This window comes from Chiloscyllium plagiosum, unplaced genomic scaffold, assembly GCF_037043375.1.
Source record: "Chiloscyllium plagiosum isolate Xiang-an unplaced genomic scaffold, Cpla_swu_hap1 HiC_scaffold_53X, whole genome shotgun sequence".
Lineage (NCBI taxonomy): Eukaryota > Metazoa > Chordata > Chondrichthyes > Orectolobiformes > Hemiscylliidae > Chiloscyllium > Chiloscyllium plagiosum.
This window is the reverse complement of record NW_028270191.1, coordinates 15,971,615-15,994,831: the sequence shown is the minus strand read 5'-3', so window position 1 is coordinate 15,994,831 and position 23,217 is coordinate 15,971,615. Positions and strand designations below refer to the sequence as shown.

The window sequence follows — 23,217 nt, the reverse complement described above, 5'->3', positions numbered from 1 at the left end:
AGGGCCTAAATGCTGCATTCACTGTTTCGCAAGTTGTGATTCGTTGAGGCAAGATACAACTGGCCTCCTCAAAAATAAAATAAATCCGTCAAGGCTCCAAACATCCAATAACAAGTGTTGAAAACTGAACGTAGGAATCAGAGTGCTTATTAAACACGTAAATCCAAGGTCAGACTACACTGTGATCAGTTTCAGATAGACTTTCTTATTTTGTCAAATTCACAATTTAAAGTAAGGTGCTTTAATCTTACATTAGAATTCATTAGAATTCCTCAATTTGCTAATGTGTCACCTTTTCAACATATTTCAAAATTCTTGAGGATGGAAACAAAAATAAACAATCACTATTTCACTCTTCTGACACAGACCTGGATCACTTGGAGTTACATAAATTATTCTTTCTCCAGATACAAGATGACTAATATTTCCATTTGTAAAGGATATTTATAGAAGACAAACATGGAAGGTTCACTAGAATTGCCAACATCTAAGAAAGTCTTTTGCAATTATTTCATTGAATATTTTTTTGAAAAAAAAATTGCAAATCCACTTTCAGCGTGTTCCAGATTCATTTTGAGACATTTTATCATGCTTCAGACTAAGCACTAATTACAGTCTTTGGAATTTCCTCAAATTGAGTTAATCTATACTCTCTCCACTGGCAGAGCCAAGTAACTGGCAAACTACAGAAGTCCCAAACCAGAATGACAATTAGCCTGTAATTGGTCTTGCTTTTTTAAAAAATATGTTTTCTACTCAACCTGTTCAGAGATGTTGTTACATAGCTCTGAAGCAGGGGGTCTTGAACCTGGGTCTCCTGGTATAGAGGCAGAGACACAAGAACTGTGGCACAAGAACTCCAGAATATGCCTTATTGGGTTACTTTCCCAGGGAAGCACCTGAACAGTGACAATGCCATTTCACTGCTAACTTGGAAACTGTGCTCCAGAGCTGAAATTTAGTAAGAAGATACATCAGCTTGGACTTTCCTGTGTTAGAACATAGAACATTACAGCGCATACAGGCCCTTCGGTCCTCGATGTTGCGCCGACCTGTCATAACAATCTGATGCCCATCTAACCTACACTATTCCATGTACGTCCATATGCTTGTCTAATGATAACTTAAATGTACTTAAAGTTGGCGAATCTACTACCTCTGGGTTTTGGGGAAAAAAAATTCACAAGCTATAAATGTTATCCTTCCACTGTGTGAGAAATGTGGAAGGATAACATCCTCTGACATCTGTCATATATCTATCACCCCCTTGTGCTCGCCGTCACCATACTTGGAAAAAGGCTCTCCCTGTCCACCCTATCTAACCCTCTGATTACCTTATATGTCTCTATTAAGTCACCTCTCAACCTTCTTCTAACGAATAAAAGGAGGGCTAAGAGAGAGGTTGGACTCCCAACCTGCTTAGCAAAGAAAAAATTTAATTAAATGGGTCAGAAGGACAATATGAGACAGATTTGTAATTTTCCACCAAATGTAACCCTGATCCCAGCCACAAAAGTGTAGAAGGAAATAAATCAGTATTGAGGTAGTTTCTTTTGCAATGCAAAGGAACACTCGACAATAAAACATATCCTTACCCATCAGTTTGAGCCAGTTGAGGAGGTGGACATTGGCCTGAGGAAAGGTCATCTTCATCATGGCCTAATACAGAATTATGTGGAAAAGTTTTGCTTTGTGCAAAAATCAGGTTAATGCTAGTTAGCACCATTCTTTTACCAGAAAGAATGAGTCTTCTGCATTGACTTTGAGAAGCCTTAATCTAGTTCTTAGTGCTTTCAGATTTACAGCATGAAATGCCCAGAAATTACCACTATTTCATATAAATTAGATGTGTCACTCAAAACTCTTGCAGAATACTTTGAGAAGAAATTGAAATGACATAAGAATGTTATGGGAGCTTTTTCTGGGGTATCAGAGACATAGTAAGGTGAAGGAGTCGTACTCGTCATCAAGTTTACATGATAACCTACATAGAATGTCATGTGCCAGACTCTAAAGACATCAGCCAAGTTTCCAAAATTACAGAACTTTAATGCTGATATTTCATATTTAAGTTACTAACTTCTTAAACTAGCTTTCCTGATATAAAGTGTTAAGACAGTAGATTAGAAAACAGTACTTCATGACCAGAAATAAAATAAAGTACTGCAGATGCTGGAAATCTGAAACAAAAGTGAAGTTGCTCAACAAACCCAGTAGGTCTGGCAGCATCTGTGATGAGAAAGCAGAGTTAACATTTCAGGTCCAGTTCTGAAGAAGAGTTACTGGACCCGAAACGTTAACTCTGCTTTCCCCTCACAGATGCTGTCAGACCTACTGAATTTCTCCAGCAACTTCTGTTTTTACTTCATAAACAGACTCCAATATCCACACACAAGTGAGCAAGGTTGAACCTCACTTACTGTGTTACTGAACTTATTAACCCATTCCTGTGAAAAGGTTCATCACATTAAAATACCAACCAAAAGCAATTTAGATGAATTGGTAACCACTGTTGCCAGAAAATCTTAAATGCTGCAAGTCTGAGAATTTTATACTGAACTTGTAACATGAACTCTTTTTCTCACTCCACAGACACTGTGAGACCCTCAGAGTTTCTCTAGCGCTTTGTTTTTGTTACAATATTCCAGTTATAGTCTCATTAAGACCTTTAGCAATTGCAGAAAGACTGCTCATACTCCAAATCTTTTGTCATAAAGGCTAACACTCCATTGTTTGCCTAACTGCTTGATGTACTGATGTATTAAATTTGTACAAATCATGTCCAACAACAACCAGATCCTTCTAAATACCAATATCTCTCAGTCTTCTATCTTTTGCAAAATATTCTGTTCTTCAATTTTTCTTACCAAAGTTAACAACTTCACATTTGTATATATTACATTCCATCTGCTACACTCTTGCCCATTTACCTAACTTGCCTATTTTGTTGCAGCCGAGCTGGGAAGTGGGTTTGCTGACGGTTCATCCTCTTTCCAGTTGACATCCTCAGTGCTATGGAGCCTCCTGTGAAGTGCTGCTGTACTGCATCGGTTGGAACTTATTTGGTTTTGTTCCCACTGTTTCCGGATATTTGGTGCAGTGGTCAGTATATTGGGTCTCAATCAATGAGTTTATTGATGGGGTCCATGGATGAGTGTCATGCTTCTAGAAATTCTCTGGCTGTCCTCTGTTTGGCTTGTCCTACTATTGTTGTGTTGTCCGAGTTGATTTTGTGCTTCTTGTTGTTTGTGTGTATAGCTACTAGGGACAGCTGGTTGTGGCATTTAGTGGCTAGTTGATGTTCATGTATGTGGACTGGGACAACACAGCAATTTTAGGACAAGCCAAACAGAGGACAGCCAGAGAATTTCTAGAAGCTTGGCACTGATCCATGGACTCCATCAATAAAGACATTGACCTAGACCCAGTATACCGACCACTGCAACGAACAACCGGAACCAGCAACTGGAAGGGCACCTGGACAGGGGACGAAATGTCTGCAAAACTGACTTCCCAGCTCAGTGAACATACCTACAACAACTGCAACCGGCACCTGAGCTACAAATCTTCACAAAAACCTTTCTGCTTCCTTGCAGCCTCCTCACAGCTTACTTTCCCTCTATCTTCAAGTCAGCAAGAAACTTGGATATATTATATGCAGCCTCTCATCGAAGTCATTGATATTAATTGTAAATACCTTAAACCTCAGCACTGATCATTGCAGTACCACATTAGTTATAGCTGTAATTCTGAAAATGACTATTCTGTTTGTTAATGAATTGCCTCATAGTCCTAATTTTGTGTCATAACTTCTTAGTATCTTATTGAATGTTTTTTGAAAATTAAAATCACTATGTGCACTATTTCCTTCTGATCTACTCTATTTATTATAGCCTCAATTTAGTTTAAACAGATTTATCATTTCCCTTTCATAAATATCAAGTGTCAGTAGGGGAACATTTAGGAGACAATGATAATTGACCACAAGGTTTATGATGATGATAGAATAGGGGAATGAGCAATCCAGAGTAAGAATAATTAGTTGGGGACAGCCAACCTCAATGGGGCAACAACAGAGTTGGGCTGGATAGACTGGAACAAAAGGTTGAAACTATAGCTGAACAATGGGCTACCTTCAAAGAGGAGATGTTTCAGGTACAGTTAAAATATGTTCCCTCAAAAGGGAAAGGGAGGGCAAACAACTGTGGAGCTACTTGGATGAAAAATGAGATACAAATTAAGGAAAAAAAGTGTGCTTAATGACAAGTATCAGGCAGAAAATAAAATTGAGAACCAAGCTGAATACAGAAGGCCCAGAAGGGAGGTGATAAAACATATTAAAGGACGAAGAGGGATTATGAGAAAAGACTGGTGGCCAAACTAAGAGGCAGTCCCAAAGTCTTCTATACGCACATAAAAGGGTGGTAAAAGGACAAAAAAAAGGAATTGACACATGGATGCTTGGGGCATTGCAGATGTTTTAAATGAATACTTTGCACCTGTTTTTACTAAGGAGTGGATACTAGGTTATGGTAGCAAAACAAAGGGCTCAAAATTGTTAAAGAGGAAGTGTTGTATACACTGTCAGTAAATACAGTTGACAAGGTAGCAGGACCAGATGAAATGAATCCAAGGATATTGAATGTAGTGAGAGTGGAAATTTCAGGAGCACTGACAATAATCTTTCCGTCTTCCCTGAGTGGCGCTAGAAGACTGGTGAATTGCAGACATTATGCTCTTGTTCAAAAAGAGAGTGTAAGGATGTGTCTAGCAATTACAGATCAGTTTAAAATCAGTATCTGGGAAGTTTCTAGAAGCAATTATTTGGGATAGAATTAATAGTCATATGGAAAAATGTGTGTTGACTAGGAAGAACCAGCATAGATAAAGGGAAAATTGTGTTTAACTTATTTGCTGGAGTCTTTTTGAAGAGGAAACAGAAAGGGTCAATTAGGGAAATTTTGTTGATGTGGTATACATGGATTGCAGAAGGTATTTGATACATTGCCACACAACAGACCACGACAAGCAGACCAAACACAGCCAGAAACCCTAACCACCTTACCATACATCAAAGAAGTTTCAGAAATGACAGCCAGACTACTAAGACCCCTCGGAATCCTAGTAGCACACAAACCCACCAACACTCTCAAAAACTAACAAACTTAAAAGACCCAGTACAACCCATGAACAAAACCAACGTCATGTACAAAGTTCCATGCAAAGACTGCCATAAACACTACGTAGGACAAACAGGAAGAAAGTTAGCCACCAGGATACACGAACACCAGCTAGCCACAAAAAGACACGACCCTCTCTCCCTCGTAGCCCTACACACGGATGAAAAAAACCACCATTTTGACTGGGACAACACATCTATCCTGGGACAGGCTAAGCAAAGACATGCCAGATAATTCCTAGAGGCCTGGCACTCCAACCACAACGCCATAAACAAACACATAGATCTAGATGCCATCTATCAACTCCTCAGAAAACGAACAGGAAATGACATCACCACAAACCCCAGGAATCCCATCCAGGAGAAAGATATAAATAGAAAGCAGGAGACAACAGCTTCGCTTCACTTGGAGGTCGCCACTGATGATGTTACCTAGCCAGGTAATGAAACGTCTGGATATCAAACCTACAGCTCAGCGAGCAAACCTACACCCTAAACCTCAACCTGAGCTACAAACCTTCACAAACCTTGCAAAAATTAAGTTTATGGATGGTATTAAACTTGGAAGAATTGTAAACTGAGGGGAGGAAGGTGCAGACCTTTAAAAAGGACATTGACAAGTTGGTGGAGAGGGCAGATAGGTAGCAGATGAAATTAATGTAAAGAAATGTGAATTGATGCACTTTGATAGAGAGAAAATTGACGGACAATATGAGGGGTATTATTCTTAAAGTGGTGTAGAAGCAGAGGAACCTAGGTGTACACGTGCATAGATCATTGAATGTGGCAGGACAAGCAGAGAAAGCAGTTAGTAGTTAATAAAAGAGAGTATTTATTTGTAGAGTATAACAGCAAAGAGGCAATGCTGAAATTATACAAGCAGTAATTAGACTTCACTTGCAGTTTTGTGTGCAGTTCTAACCATCACACTTCAGGAAGAATATGAACAGACTGTGATAGTGTGCAGGAGCGATTTACAAGGTTCCAGGTATGAGGAACTTCAGTAATGATGAAAGATTGGAAAGTTGGGATCGTTCTCCTTGGAAAAAAGAAGGCTAACAGAAGGTCCAATAGAAGTTTTAAAAATCATAAAAGCTGGATAGAGTAGACAGGGAGAAACTGTTTTCACTCAAAACAACTGTGTATGGGAGGGCACAGATTTCAAGTGATTTACAAAAGTAACAGATGTGACATGGGAAAAACCACTTGTGCAGACAGGTGGTTCAGGTCTGCAATGCGTTGCCTGAAGTATGGTGGAGGCAGGTTCAGTTGAGGCATTAAAGAAGGCAATACATTATTATTTGAATTAGTGTGAAAAGGTATTAGAAAAGGAAGGAGAATGGTATGAAGTCATAACACTCTTTTGGAGAGCTGATGCAGATGTGATATGCCAAATGGTCTCCATCTGCACCATATCACTTCTGCAATTCTGTGAAATGAGAGTCAACTCTGCCAATAACATTATGATTTAAAGTGCCTCATGTTATATTCTAGCAGTGTCCCTAATCCTACGTAGAACATAGAACAAAAAGCACAGAACAGGCCCTTTGGCCCTCGATGTTGCACTGATCTGTGAACTAATCTAAAGCCCATCACTCTCCACTATCCCATCATCATCCATATGCTTATCCAAGGAAAGTTTAAATGCCCCTAATGTGGCTGAGTTAACTACATTGGCAGGCACGCATTTAACACTCTCTGAGTAAAGAACCTGCCTCTAACATCTGTCTTAAATCTTTCACCCCTCAATTTGCACCTATGCTCCCTCGTATAAACAGATGTCATCACCCTAGGAAAAAGAGTCTCACTGTCCACCCTATCTAATCCTCTGATGATCTTCTATGTCTCTATTAAATCACCTCTTAGCCTTTTTCTCTCCAATGAGAACAGGCCCAAGTCCCTCAGCCTTTCTTCATAAAACTTTTGCTTCAGACCAGGCAACATCTCCTCTGCACCTTTTCCAATGCTTCCACATCCTTCCTGCAATGGGGAGACCAGAACTGCACATAATACTCCAAGTGCGGCCGCACTAGCGTTTTGTACAGTTGCAGCATGACAGCATGGCTCGGGAACTCAATCCCTCTACGAATGAAACCTAACACACCGTGTGCCTTCTTAACAGCACTATCAACCTGGGTGGCAACTTTCAGGGATCTATGTACATGGACACCAAGATGCCTCTGCACATCCACACTACCAAGAATCTTTCCATTGACCCAGTATTCTGCCTTCCTGTTAAGCTTCCCAAAGTGAATTACCTCACATTTATCTGCATTGAACTCCATTTGCCACCTTTCAGCCCAGTTCTGCAGTTTATCCAAGTGTCCCTGCAACCTGCAAATTTCTTCCACACTGTCCACCACTCCACTAACTTTATTATCATCTGCAAACTTACTGACCCATCCACTTATGCCTGCGTCCAAGTCGTTTATAAAAATGACAAACAGCAATGGTCCCAAAACAGATCCTTGTGGCACACCGCTCGTAACTGGACTCCAAGCTAAATATTTTCCATCAACCACCACTCGCTGCCTTCTTACAGAAAGCCAGTTTCTAATCCGAGCTGCTAAATCACCCTCAATCCCATGCCTCCACATTTTCTCTAAAAGCCTACCATGTTGAACCTTATCAAAGGCTTTACTGAAGTCCATGTACACCACATCAACTGCTCTACCCTCATCCACATTCCTGGTCACCTTCTCAAAAACTTAATGAGGTTTGTCAGACATGACCTATCCTTGACAAATCCATGCTGACTATTTCCAATCCAACTGTTGCTTGCTAGATGATTATAAATCCTATCTCTTATAATCCTTTCCAAAACTTTTCCTACAACAGACATTATCTCTACTGCCCTTCTTGAACAAGAGCGCAACATTTGCAATCCTCCAGTCCTCTGGTACTAAACCTGTAGACAATGACGACTCAAAGATCAAGGCCAAAGGCTCAGCTATCTCCTTCCTAGCTTCCCAGAGAACTCTTGGAAAAATCCCATCTAGAATTGATAACACCTCTTCCTTACTAACCTCAATCCTTTCTAGTCTAATAGCCTGTATCTCAGTCTTCTCCTCTACAATATTCTCCTTTTCCTGAGTGAAAACAGGTGAGAAATATTTGTTTAACATCTCTCCAATCTCCACAGGGTCCACACACAACTTCCCACTTCTGTCTTTGACAGGCCCTATTCCTACCCTAGTCATCCTTTTATTCCTCACATATCTATAGAAAGCTTTAGGGTTCTCCTTTATTCTACTTGCTAAAGACTGCTCATGTCCCCTCCTTGCTCTTTTTAACTCTCTCTTTAAATCCTTTCCAGCTACTCTGTAACTAGCCATCGCCTCATCTGAACCATCTTGCCTCAACATCACATAAGCCTCCCTCTTCTGCTAAACAAGAGATACAATTTCTTTAGTAAACCACGATTCCCTTACCTTATCACTTCCTCCCTGCCTGACAACATCTGTTCCTTAAATCAGCTCCACATTTCGATTGTCCCCATCCCCTGCAAAGCCACACCTCCCCCTCTTTTACCACCTTCCCTGATCTTAATGAAAGATCTAAACCATGGAATCTGCAACATCCATTCCTGATCTTGCTCTATCCATGTCTCAGAAATGACCACAACATCGAAGTCCCAGGTACTTAGATGCTGCAAGCTCATCTACCTTATTCCGGATTATCCTGGCATTGAAGTAGACACACTTCAAACCAGCTTGCTGTCTGCCAGCACATTCCTGTGACCATGAAATCCTGTCCATGCCCTCCCTACCCTCATCCTCTGTTGTATTGGAACTACAACACAGGTTCCCAACCCCCTGCTGAGCTGGTTTAAACCCACCCAAATAGCACTAGCAAACATCCCACCCAAGATATTAGTACCCTCTGGTTCAAGTGAAGACCGTCCTGTTTGTAGAGGTCCCAACTTCGCCAGAATGAGCCCCAATTATCGATAAACCTGAAACCCTCCCTCCTGCACCATCCCTGTAGCCATGTGTTCAGCTGATATCTCTCTCTGTTCTTCACCTCGCTATCACATGGCACAGGTAACAAACCAGAGATAACAACTGTTTGTTCTAGCTCTCAGCTTCCACCCTAGCTCCCTGAAATCCTGCCTTACATCCCTATCCCTCTTTCTACCTATGTTGTTGGTACCTCTATGGACCACGACTTGGGGCTGGTCACCCTCTCTCTTCAGGACCCCAAAGACATGATCCGAGACAGCACAGACCCTGGCATCTTGGAGGCAACATACCAACCACGAGTCTCTTTCATTCCCAACAAACCTTCTATCTGACCCTCTCACTATTGAGATCCCAATGATTAACACTCTCCTTCTTTCCCTCCTTCCTTTCTGTGCAACAGGAATAGACTCTGTGCCAGAGACCTGCACCCCAATGCATGCCCCTGGTAAGTTGACCCCCCAAACAGTATCCAGAACGGTATACTTTTTTTTCAGGGGAACGACCACTGGAGATCCCTGCACTGACTGTTTCTCCCCCCTTCTAACAGTTACCCAGCTTTCTTCGTGCTTAGGAGTAACTACTTTCTGGGCGGCACGGTGGCACAGTGGTTAGCACTGCTGCCTCACAGCGCCAGAGACCCGGGTTCAATTCCCGCCTCAGGCGACTAATTGTGTGGAATTTGCACGTTCTCCCCGTGTCTGCGTGGGTTTCCTCCGGGTGCTCCGGTTTCCTCCCACAGTCCAAAGATGTGCAGGTCAGGTGAAGTGGCCATGCTAAATTGCCCGTAGTGTTAGGTAAGGGGTAAATGTAGGGGTATTGGTGGGTTGCGCTTCGGCGGGGTGGTGTGGACTTGTTGGGCCGAAGGGCCTGTTTCCACACTGTAAGTAATCTAATCTAAAAGTAATCTAATCTAATCTTTCCTGTAACTCTTATCTATCACAGACTCTGCATCCCGAATGATCAGAAGTTTATCCAGCTCCCACTCCAGTTCCCTAACGCAGTCTTGGAGGAGCAAGAGTTGGGTGCACTTCCTGCAGATGTACATGGGTGGGACACTAATGGCATCCCTCACCTCAAACATCATGCAGGAGGAACATTCCTCTCCCTGCACTGCCATCCCTGCGAGTCCCCTTATCATAAATTTAAAAAAAGAAGAGAAGCTTACCTGATGTGTCCCTGGTGTTTAACGTTAGAGGAGGGGGTTGGGTGGGAGGACCTCAGGTTTAGAAAACACTCACTTATATAGCTGAGGGGGAAAAAAAGTCCCTCCTTTCCCAGAAACCTCTGCTCTCTGAGGTGCTGCCACTGCTGATGTTCGAGGTAAGCTTTTAAAGTTTTAAGTCAGTGACTCACTTTTCCTGACAGGCCCCTGGTTCAAACTCCCGCTCTTCCTGCTGCTGGCAACTGAAAATCAGAACTGAAATTCTGATGAAGTTAAAACTCACACAACACCAGGTTATAGGAAATACTAGCTTTTAGAGTGCTGCTCCTTCATTAGGTAGCTAATGAACCTTCATCACAGTTACCTGATGAAGGAGCAGTGCTTCGAAAGCTAGTGCTTCCAAATAAACCAGTTGGATGGTCACCTAGTATTGTGTGATTTTTAACTTTGTCCACCCAGTGCAACACTGGCATCTCCACATCATGGCCAATTCTGATGATGTTCTAGCTGGCCAACAGTTTCTAGTTTACTCTCTTCTTTCTTGAATAACTAAGTTATGTTTGCTACCTACCAATCTGCAAGACTTTATCAAAATTCTGGGGAATTCAATGCTTTCCCCAAAAGCTCAGCCAATATTACAAAGTTGCAAAGGACCCCATACTCGACTGCTCTGTGCCACACAACTGGACCTCCTTAGGAAAAAAAACAATCATAGCTTTAGCGTTAGAACTTTATGCGGCTGGAACATAATGCATCAAAGGATATTTCTGAACTGCAGGCAACGTATAACATGATAAACCAAAATGATTATTTTACCTTGCCTGACTCAAAATTTACATTGTCTTGGTTGACTCCATTTTTAGCTTCAAGATGAGTCGGAAGAGATTGTGGGGACAGCATTTGACCTGAGGAGGAAAACAAAAATGAGCAACTTGAAGAGAAAAGAATATTTGGATGTCAAGAGAAATGGAATTGGAATGAATTTTTAGTTTGCAAAATCCTAACTCAAAATTATGGCAGAATACTCTGCTTTCTTTTGACAGAGTGCTTCTTGCCACGAATTCAAGCAGGTTTCCTCACCATATTTTACCAAACTCTTTGTGTTAATTGTCGTTTCGAGTCCTCACAGGAAAAGTCACGTCTGACTTATGCCTCATCTTACCACGCACCTTTCCCAGAGCAACTCACTACTCATCAGTGATCCTGGAATTGATTAGCATCCCTGGTATCGGCACCATCTTTAAAAGGTCTTTGTGTACCAGACAAGCACTATCAGTCCAGAATTGTCTGCACAGTTCCTGATATTTGCCTTGAATATAGCAGACAAGGGAAAAAGTAGCATCTTGCATTGCAGGCAAGGTCCTGGAGCTCCTGCTGGACATGGTGGTGTAATGACAAGATGCCCATTTTCCCAGGACCACCAGTGAGACCGTGACACCAGACGATGCCAGCCTGGTTTGAGACTGTCATCCAGCTTAAAACAAGTCTCAGCATCTGAAGGATTGCCCATTACTGTATGAAAGAAGTCAATGTGCTTCTTCACTCTGCCAGTGTATGTGCTACTATCTTCTCTCCAAAACCTCCCATCAAGCTCAATCACTCTCAATATTGTCTACAACATTTTCCGCACTTAGCCCCACCTACACCAAACTGTGACACCACCAACCCTGCGTGCCTTCTGCACTGTCTACTCATTTGCTCAAGAAACCTCCCACTTGCATCAACAGTAACAGCTGTGCTACCCCCTTTTATCCTCTAATACCTACCCCTCTCTCTCATTCCAGGAGCAAAAGGGCAGAAAGAGAAAAGATGGGTGGTGTGCTGCCCATCATTTGGCTCCTCACCCCTTATGAGGAGAGGATCCAACTCTTGACTGTTCTGAGCAAGGCCGGACTGGTATAGGAGGTGGTGCTTGATTTACTGTGCTGGGATTCCCTGAGCAATTGCTACCCCACTTGAGTGGACCGAGGCCCACTGACAATTGTGGCAAGTTTCCTGGCACTGTGTGTACACTAAACAGCATGGCGAGGCCGCAGTAATATGAGCCAGGTATCTCTGGCTGAGGGCGCAATGCACAAAACAGCAAGGCAACGCAAGACAAGGATGCTGCAGCCTTACGTAGGTTCAGAGGAAGGGCTATGACAGCGAGTGAAGAGACCTGAGAGGCAGCCTGATCTAGTCCATGTGCCGGGTACATGTCTTTGAGCACAAAATTTCCAACATTTCAATGATAGAAGGCAGTGCAGCCAAAGATGAGGTACTAAAATGCAGAAGCATTCTCTTACTGGATCAGAGATGTGCCATAAAAGTTCGTAGATGCTGCCACATGCCCAATGCCAATGTCTGAGAATGTGGGATGTGTGTAGCCTGCTCCCATGGAGCATACCTGATGTCCAGCATGGAGATCTTCTGGAGCTAGTGGCCAGTTGAACCCACAAAGAATTCACTCTAGTTTCCATGTCAAGCTTTCCCAAAGGTTAGTTTGTTTGGCAAGTTTGGTAAGATCACAACCCATGGTGAGTTAGACTAGTAACAAGGCATTTACCAATCAATAATGGTGTCAATTTGGAATTTGCTTCCTAGGTAAAATCTCACCACATCGCTCAAGTAATATGGGGACAATAGGGTGAGAGGATCTCGACACTGAGAAGGATTCCAGCACTCAGCTCACTGTAGCCCACATGTCTCAGAACCTTGTAAAAGTTTGCCTTTAGTCTCTTTTTCAAAGGTTAGTTTATTACGTGAATTATTATTAGTTATGGGGTTGTTTACACAGAGTGTGCCGGAGCTTCTCTAAAATCTCTCCAAGCAGGTTTGCCAAACCAGACTATATTTACTTGTCACCATAAATAATGGTTCCTCAGACTCATTTGCCAATTGTTCATACAGCATATTGGGATTCAAGTAGCAACTGAGGAATCATGGAGCAAATTAACCTACTGTGCATTATTATAACATGCTGTGCCACTGGCTTGCCGTCAGTATCTTCTGGAACATTTCTTTTACATTTCCAGAACTGGACAGTAATAGGCAAAGGCAGCATCAGTACTGGAAGGGGCCAACTAAGCAACATTACCTAATGTTAGAGAAACACAGATCAAAATCAATCTTTAAACACTTTAACGCCATAACAAAGTACAACTGTTAATTTATATCTGATACTTCACTTGCTCCAGGGGGATTTGGAATGGAACTAATGTACTCAGGTTTCAGTTTTCAATTAAATATCAGGACACCTGAGCACCTGCTCTCAACATCCAGTATTTAAAATGAGCACTGACAGAAACGATTTTATCAAGTTACTCAGTTCATCAAAGTTTGGGAGAAGATTTCAAAAGGGCCACAACACACTGCAGCACACCAGAACTCAAAAAGAAGAAGACCAACACCTATACAAGGTATTCGCCAAAAACAGATACCCACGCAATTTCATCAACAGATGCCTAAGAGAAAGACAACGGAACGAGGACATGCCGCAACCCAAAGGACTAGCCACACTACCATACATCAGGAGCATTTCAGAACTGACAGCCAGACTACTGCGACCACTAGGACTTATAACAGCACACAAACCAACAGCCACCCTCAGACAACAACTCACCAGAACGAAGGACCTGATACCCAGCATGAGCAAAACTAATGTAGTGTACAAAATACCATGCAAGGACTGCACAAAACACTATATAGGTCAAACAGGAAGACAGCTAACGATCCGCATCCATGAATATCAATTAGCCACGAAACGACATGACCAGCTATCCTTAGTAGCCACACACGCAGACGACAAGCAACATGAATTCGACTGGGACAACACGACCATTATAGGGCAAGCCAGACAGAGAACAGCCAGGGAATTCCTAGAGGCATGGCACTCATCCACAAACTCCATCAACAAACATCGACCTGGACCCAATATACCGGCCACTACAGCGGACAGCTGAAACTGACAACCAGAAGCGGCAGGGACAGGCCACTATAAATGCCGGAGGACACACCACAGAAGCGCTTCACAGGAAGCTCCCAAGCACTGAGGATGTCACCTAGACAGGGGACAAAACGTTTGCAACAAAAATTTCCAGCTCGGCGAACAGAACCACAATTACTCAGTTCATTTTGATAGCAATTTCATTTGCTTTAATTTAGAATAACACTGGCTTTGAATTGGAATTCAATACATACAGTAAACAAGCCTGGACTTTGCAGTCGGTGGCAAAGCAGAGGCATATGCCATGAACCACATGAGAAACTACTGCCCTGCGTTTGTTGTAGGCTGCAGCAGGAACCTGCTCTCCTATTTGCAGAGTGGATCCATTGGAGAGGTGGCTGGGAAGATTAAGTGGCGTCTTCATTCCTATGAAGCAATATTCCTCTGAAATCAAGACCTGAAATGACACTCCTTGAGGTCTTTTCTAGTTCAATAACAGGTTTCAATAATAGTTAATTTACAGTCTTTTGGTAAACACACTCACAACATACCCCAGCTCTTCTCCAACATCAGGAGGACTGAGGAGCCTAGGTAGAGAAGAGCTACAAGAGTTCACACTCTTAGCAACCTTCAACAAATCAATGTAAATGCTGGGGGATAAAGACAGGGCAACCAAGTTTTCACACTGACAGCTCCTGGCAGCCCATCAGCCTGGGTTCCCTGGAGTTCATTCAGGCACATTGCAACTTTTTGGGTGGTGGGGGGTGGGGGGGGGGGTTCAAGCATAAGTGGACTCCCTGGATCCTGTTTGCTGTTGTAGCCCTCAGTAGCAACAAACCTCTCAGTGTTCACAACTATTGGAACTGTTAAATCCAATCCTTTATTTTTATGTCTAGGTTGAGCCAGAGCTTCACACTCCAGGTAAAATATGAAAATGACAAAAACTAGTAATACAGCTTTGAATTAAAAGTGGGAATGTCATTTACACTTGTCACCCATACATTTGTGCTTCTTACCCACTTGAAAGAGTTTCAATTTTGAAAAGTATTCACTTGTCATATTGGAGAGCCTGTCTCAAGTTATCCCACTGTCAACCAGAACAGGAGGGATATCCAGCACATAGGACCCTTTTCTTAAATCACTCACTTCATATCCACACATAAGCTTAATTGTCAGCAAGACTAATCTCACTGCGGATGTAAATCAGAGACCCAGCCAGGCTAAGTGCTTGCTATAGCACGCCAGTAATGTGTTTTCCAGTAAACATTGTACTTCGAAATATTTTGAAAATTATCTCTGCACTTATTGTTCTTTGTCTCCATTTGTTGCTATGGTTATCACTTAGGTTTGAATGGACCTAAAAGTTAAGTTTTTTTTTCCCCCAAACAGCCTGAACTTGGCATGCCTATGGTCCATTCAGAACATTAGGGAAAAAAAACACTTTGATTTTAGGCCATTTGGGCCAAGCGAAGACCTTTTCCAAACGATCCAAACGCAGCATGCGTACAGACCTGATTGAGTCTGTTTTCGAAAAGACCTTCAGTTTTTACGTCTTTTCAGTTTTTGGACATGTAGATAAAAGATATCTGACCAGTATACCCTAACTCAATATTTCTTCTTTGCACTCAGCCATACCGCTTCATATATGATCATCCAGTTGTCCCCAAACCGAGTAACAGCGAAATACTGAAGGAGAGTTTTTGTTTTTGACTTCGAGTCAGAGTCTGCGTTCTTACCTGCCTTGTCCATGGAATAAGGTTCAGATTGCTTTTTCCCAACCTCAGCAAAGGACCTAACAATTGGAATGAGATTATTCCTTTTTCTCTCAATCTGATGGTGATGTCTTTTCAGAAGAGCTTCACGCACTTTCACACGAATGTTTTCATCCAGTTCCATGGAAGACTCCTGATGATCAAGGATCATATCTAAAACACAGCAATGAAAGAAAATCACAAGAACCATTATCACAGGAGCAAAGCCTTTGCAGCAGTCATGGCTGGTCAAATTATCCTTTAATCTCATTTGTTCTTTGAAACCTTCCATCAGTGATTTTGCACTTGAGTCAATAGAAGAAAAACATCTCTAACTCATTGTTGGTAAAAATATGAACTAGTATTGTATTTGTAATGCAAAATTACCATTCTAAATACAATAAATAAAACTGCAAATGCCAGATTGGGCATTTGATTGCAGAATGTTCAGCACCGTTAGTGACTCCTCAGATACCGAAGCAGTCCCTGTCCAAATAGAGTCAAAACATGTAAAGCACAGAAACAGACCATTTCATCCAACCTGTTCATGTTGACCAGATATCCCAAATTAATCTAGTCCCACTTGCCAGCATTTGACCCATATCTCTCTAAATCCTTCCTATTCATGGGCCCATCCAATTGTTTTTTAAATGTTATAATTGTACCAGCTTCCGCCACTTCTTCCGAGTTAAAAAGTTGCCCCCTAAGATTCCTTTTATATCCCTTGCACCTGAAACCTCTAGTTTTGGACTACCCCACTCCAGGGAAAAGACTTTGTCCATTTATCCTATCCATGCCCCTCATGATTTTATAAACCTCTATAAGGTCACCCCTCAGCCTCCGCGCTCCAGGGAAAACAGCCCCAGCCTGTTCAGTCTCTCCCTATAGCTCTAATCCTCCAACCCTGGCAACATTCTTGTAAATCTTTTCTGAACCATTTCAAGTTTCACAACATTCTTTCGATAGGAGGGAGACCAGAATTGAACTCAGTATGTCAAAAGTGGCCTAACCAATGTCCTGTATAGCCGCAACATAACCTCCCAACTTCTAGACTGACCAATAGTGACAAGTATACCAAACGCCTTCTTCACTATCCTGTCTACCTGCGACTCCAATTTCAAAGAACTATGAACCTGTACTCCAAGGTCTCTTTGTTCAGCAACACTCCGCATGACCGAACCATTAAGTGTATAAGTCCTGGGGGATCCAAGATGGCGGCGACCCAGCAAGTCTGAGTCTATAGTGCTCCTCCCAAGACTTGGGCAAAGTGGGCCACCCACCCCCACCACACTCACCAAATCATTTAAAATAGCTGTTTAATTTAATTAGTTGCTTAGTATTAAATTTAAACAATCTAATCTTTAGTAAAAATGACTAAAGGGAAGGGAGCCCGCAGCTCTCAGCAAGCAGGAACCCTTCCCCCACCCTCTCCAGCTGCAACAGAGGCGTCCGCAGCCGGCCCGGGGGGACTTACCTACAGTGGCAAGCCTTGTGGAAATCATCTCCAAACTGGATGCGAAGATCAACGCTTTTATTGAAGAATCCCGAAGCCGATGGGACTCACTCTCGGCCGCGCTGCAAAAGCACATCCGAGACATTAAGGAAATCAAGTGCCGAGTTGGAGGGGCGGAGCTAAAGGCCGCGACTTCCGAAACTACAGCGCAATCGGCCGTGGATCGGGTCCGGACTCTCGAACAGTGAGTCTAGACCTTAGAGAATCACATTGATGACCTCGATAATCGAGGTCGTCGGAAAAATGTTCGTTTGCTGGGCCTTCCCGAACGGGAAGAGGAAGGCCAGCTTACAGCATTCCTCAAGCAGTGGCTGCCACAGCTTTTAAATCTGGAGGCTGGATCAGGCCAGGTAATTGTGGAATGGGCCTACCGGGTCTCAATACGCGGGCCCGGCTTGAACCAGGACCCCCGCCCGGTCCTGTTCCGGCTGCAGAGCTAGAAGGAAAGGCAGATACTCCTAGAAGCCTCTAGAAATCTTGGAAAAGATTCCCAAGCCATGATCTATAAAGGATCCAAGATCATGTTATTCCAGGACTTTTCCCCAGCTCTGGTCCGAAAGAAGAAGGCAGTCGATGAGGCAAAGAAGTGTTTAAGGGACTTAAATATTCAGTACTGCTTACGCTACCCAGCGACGCTACACTTTAACCATGAAGGATCCGTGTATAACTTTGGATCACCAGAAAAGGCTAAGGAATTTTTGGACTCTCTTAGACAAATTGTAAGAGATAATGGATGTTGGTTTGCCTTCCCCCCACTCTGGTTTATATCCCCCCCTTTTTCTTTTTTCTTACCTTACTGTCTAATATTATCTTGGGGGGGTGGGGAGAGGGATTTATTTATTTTTTCTCTATTTAACGATTTTCTCCCCTCCTTGGGTTTTTTTTAAATTATTCTATGTATGTGTGTATGTATATATATATATAAAAGCCGGGGAGTTTAGTTAATGTTGGTGGGGGGAGGTGGTTACCTTATTCTATTTCACCTCTGTGTCTAGGAGCGGGGTTGTTTTCCCTTGTTATTTTGTATTATTATATTTTATTATTATTTGTTGAGGTTGTAATTTTATAGTTATATATGTTTATACATGGTATTAACATTACCAAATATATCCAGGTGTTGGTGTGGGTGGGGGTAGGGTGCTCACTGTTAACTCTAGCTTTGTATTATATCTGAATTCGCCTCATCCTATTGAGGAGTGCCTGGGTCAAGGGTGGGGCATTGGTTGGGAGAGGATACAATGGACCTTTGGAAAGGATACGATGGACCTTTGGAAAGGAAGTGATACCCCCTGGGAACAAGCGGGAAAATCTCCATTTAAATATGTTTTTTTTTATTATTTAGAAATAGTTTTTTATTTCACTGTTGTGAGTGTATTAGAGAGCCCTTATTTTTGTGAATTTTATATGCTCTATGCTCAGAATGTTCTGGATAGGGTTTCCCCTCCCGAGGGGTCTCGGATTTGCCCGGACGATTATGGTTGATCAGTTGGTTAAGTGGTGCACCTGGAATGTCAAGGGGAGTAATTCGCCAGTCAAAAGGAAGAAAATATTACCAAATCTCAAGAAAGAAAGAGTTGATATAACTCTCCTACAGGAGACACACCTGTTGGATAAAGAACACTTGAAATTACGACAGGGTGGATTTTATCAGGCCTTTTTTTCTTCTTTTAGCTCAAAAAGCAGGGGAGTTGTTATTCTTATTCGGAAGAATTTTCCTTTCAAAATCCTAAATCAGATAAAAGACGAATCTGGACAATATATTCTGATTAAAGCCCTTATAAATGGAGAGGAATATGAGATTTTAAATTTGTACTGCCCCCCCAACACACCCCTTTAAATTTATAACGGAAGCCTTCTCAAAATTGATGGCTCTTGGTGCCCATCATACAATTATAGGGGGAGACTTTAATTGTATTATGGATCCGGAAATAGATAGGATTCCCAAGAGTACTGCAGGAGTATCTCCCAGATCTAGACAATTGATGGATCTGAACAAAGAATTAGGATTAGTAGATGTATGGAGATGCCTTCATCCACAGGGCAGAGATTTTTCTTTTTACTCCAATCCACATAAATGTCATACCAGAATTGATATGTTTTTTGCCCTCGATTTTTTAAAATTCCATATCATCCTGTAAAATAGGTAGTATAGCAATTTTCGACCACGCTGCTATATATATGGAAATCAAGGCGAGGAACAACGGGACATCCCCTCGGCATTGGCGTATGGACCCCTTCCTAACGAAAGATAGTAAATTTGTAAAGTACTTCTCTCAAGAATTTAAAACTTTTTTAGAAATTAACTTAGGTACGGCTAGCAACCCATCAATGATGTGGGAGACCATCAAAGCTTACACGCGAGGTTTGATCATCTCATACTCAGTGACCCAGAAAAAATTAAAGGGAGAACAACAGCGTCTGCTCGAAGCTCACTTAAAAGCAGCTGAAACAGCATACGCTGATAGACCTTCTATTATCAAATTGCAAAGGATTATGGCCCTTAGGACAGCTCTAAACACTACGCTTACCCAAATGGCTAGGAGGGAAATATTATTTGCAAAACAATGGTCATATGAATTTGGCGACAAACCAGGTAGATACTGAGCATTTCTTGCAAAGAAAAAAAAGGCCCCTCAAACTATCACGTCTATCAAGGAAAGTACGGGTATTTTGACTCATGATCATAAAAGGATTAACGCAATCTTTAGAAAATTTTATTCTGAGTTATATAAATCACAGGATTGTGAAGACAGGACAAGGAGGATGCAATCATTTTTAAAAAATTTGACCTTTCCGGGCCTAACTCCGGAACAGGTATCGGTCTTAAATGCTCCCCTAACAGTCCAAGAAATACTAGACGCAATCAGGCAACTTCAGAGCAGTAAGGCACCTGGCCCAGATGGTTTTCAAGCTGAATTCTATAAAGAATTTACAGGAATATTGGCTGGTCCACTTATGGACATGTATAACTATGCATATAGTCAGGGCTGTCTCCCGCCTTCGCTGAAAGAAGCAAATATCTCTCTTATCCTTAAAAAGGAAAGGATCCAGAAGATTGTACGTCATACAGACCAATATCCTTGCTAAATGTAGATTTTAAAATCCTTTCTAAAACGTTAGCATTAAGACTAGAAAGGGTACTGCCACATATCATAAAGGAGGATCAGACGGGGTTTATTAAGGGCTGTAGATCATCCAATAATATTAGAAGGGTTTTGAATATGATTCAAGCCTGCCATCAGGGAAAGATACCAGGAGTAGTAGTTTCATTAGACGCGGAAAAGGCATCCGATAGGGTTGAATGGTCATATTTGTTTTACACATTGGAAAGGTTTGGCGTTGGAAAGGTGTTTACCAAATGGGTCTCAACATTGTATAGTGATCCCAAAGCAGTTGTGGTTACCAATGGATTAGGTTTGGATAGCTTCAGTGTGGGTAGGGGCTGCCGTCAGGGATGTCCTCTCTCGCCATTGTTATTTACGCTAATAATTGAGCCACAAGCAGAAGCTATACGGGCTGATCCTAATATAATGGTCCCGAGGATTGGTACAGTTAAACATAAAATTACCCTTTATGCAGATGATGTTCTCTATTCCTCAGTAATCCTCTGATGTCCGTACCTCGCTTAATCCAAGTTATTGATACATTTAGCGCATTCTCAGGCTATAAAATTAATTTCTCAAAATCAGAGGCTATGCCAATGGGTGGCCTTGCTATGATACCCCGCTTAGTGAACGGATCTCATTTTGCCTTTCGTTGGTCCCTGGAGGGTTTCTTATATTTAGGCATTTTTATTACCCCAGTATTTGGTCAGTTATATAAGGCTGACTTTGTGCATTTACTGGAAAGGATAAGGCAGGACCTCCAGCAATGGGGAGACCTTCCAATTTCATGGCTGGGTAGAATAGCACTAATTAAAATGAATGTCCTGCCCCGTCTCCTATACCCTATGAGAATGCTTCCGGTGATGCTTCTGGTAGGCTGGCACTACGTAAATTATATGGCTGGTTGGGTTCCTTTATCTGGAATCATAGACGGCCCCTCATTAAGCTGAAGAAGCTACAGCTTCCACAGGCAAGGGGAGGATTGGACTTCCCAGATTTTAGGAAATATCAGTTAAGTTCCCTTTTAAGTTAGATAGCCGATTGGGTCTTGTCTGACCCGTAATCAATCTGGCTGGACATCGAGGCTTCTCAAGTAAAATGCCTACTTATTAACCTTTTATTCTCAGACAAGAGGAAAATCATTACGGATCAATCTAAAAACGCTATAATACTAAACATAATTAAAGCTTGGAATATAATGCGGCAAAATGAGGGCAACTCACATAAAACATCCCCCTATGCTCCGATAGTGGGAGCATGGGGATTTCAACCAGAGTTTACGGATGCCACTTTTAAACTCTGGAGATCAAAGGGTATCTCATGTCTAGGGGACCTATTTAAAGATGGGGTCCTGATGTCTTTTGAACAGCTGCGTCAGAAATTCGGATTACCTAATGGAGACCTCTAGCGATACTTCCAAATTGGAGATTATATACAGAAGAAGACTACGTTATTAGATAGTCTTTATAAATCAGATAGAGAATGTAGAGTGCTACGGCCAATGGGGGTATCCTCCGTCAGTACTATTTATCATTTACTACATGATGAAGTATCAGGAGATATGGACAATCTGCTTAAAACATGGGATCAGGATTTGGGACTAGAAATCTCTATAGAAACATGGAATGACATTTGGGAAAACGCCAGAAGAATCACCATCTGTAACAGAACTCAGGCTATCCAGCTGAAGATACTTCATAGGGCCCATATAGCACTGGATCGATTGGCAAAATTTAAGGCAGGAGCATCTCCAATGTGTCCCAAATGTAATATAGAGGTGGGCACTCTTGTACATTGCCTATGGACCTGTCATAAGATCCGTAGATACTGGACTAAAGTAGCAAGTACCCTGACAGAAATTTTAGGAACGGAAATTAAAGTGGACCGTGTATCTCTCCTTTTGGGCCTTTCGAACTTACCCTCCTGGATATGCACGGGAAGAGACTATTTTCTATTCTCTCTTTCTGTGCAAGGAAAAATATTTTGGTAAACTGGGTGGCTGAGGGCCCCCCTGGACTTTCAAATTGGCACAGATTAATTATGGAATGTATTCCCCTTGACTTCCTTACAAATATGGTGCACCGAAAGACCGAATTATTTCATAAAATATGGCAGCCCTTCTTGAATTATATGAATACAGATATTTCGGCTATCCTAACAAGGGCTTTTATTTAATTGAGATTACGAACCTGGCTGGTCCGGGGCCCCTTGGGAGAGGAATCCCACACGAATACGGGTTTTGTTACATTTGATGTTAACACATTCCGAGCATGTATCTCACTACTCAATTTCTATGTTATCCGTCGTTTTTTTGTTGTTTTTTTCTCTTTCTCTTATTTGAATAATGTAAGAGACTTAAATATACACTCTGGTTAGTTGTAGGTTAGATTAGTAGTTAATTGAGTTTTGTTTTTTTCTTTCTCGGTTATTATATATTTAAGATTGAATTGTATATCAATGTTTGTACTTGAGAGTTTTGTTTATTTTTGTAAACTTGTAAAAATGTTAAATTTCTAATAAAAATATCTATTAAAAAAAAAGTGTATAAGTCCTGCTCTCATATGCCTTTCCAAAATGCAGCACCTCCCATTTATCTAAATTAAACTCCATCTGCTACTCCT

At 41.9% G+C, this 23,217-nt stretch overlaps 1 protein-coding gene across 3 annotated transcripts in view; it reads right to left on the bottom strand.

Annotated features, from left to right (window-relative positions):
- Positions 1-23,217, bottom strand: part of LOC122543353 (electroneutral sodium bicarbonate exchanger 1-like) — a 449,950-nt gene that overhangs the window by 187,997 nt on the left and 238,736 nt on the right. For all 3 annotated transcript variants that reach the window (XM_087985536.1, XM_087985538.1, XM_087985537.1), the window contains exons 6-7: positions 15,965-16,153; positions 11,120-11,208 (exon numbers count right to left, since the gene is read on the bottom strand). In XM_087985536.1, coding sequence (XP_087841662.1) covers positions 11,120-11,208; positions 15,965-16,153 — 278 coding nt within the window. The remainder of the gene's footprint in view (positions 1-11,119; positions 11,209-15,964; positions 16,154-23,217) is intronic.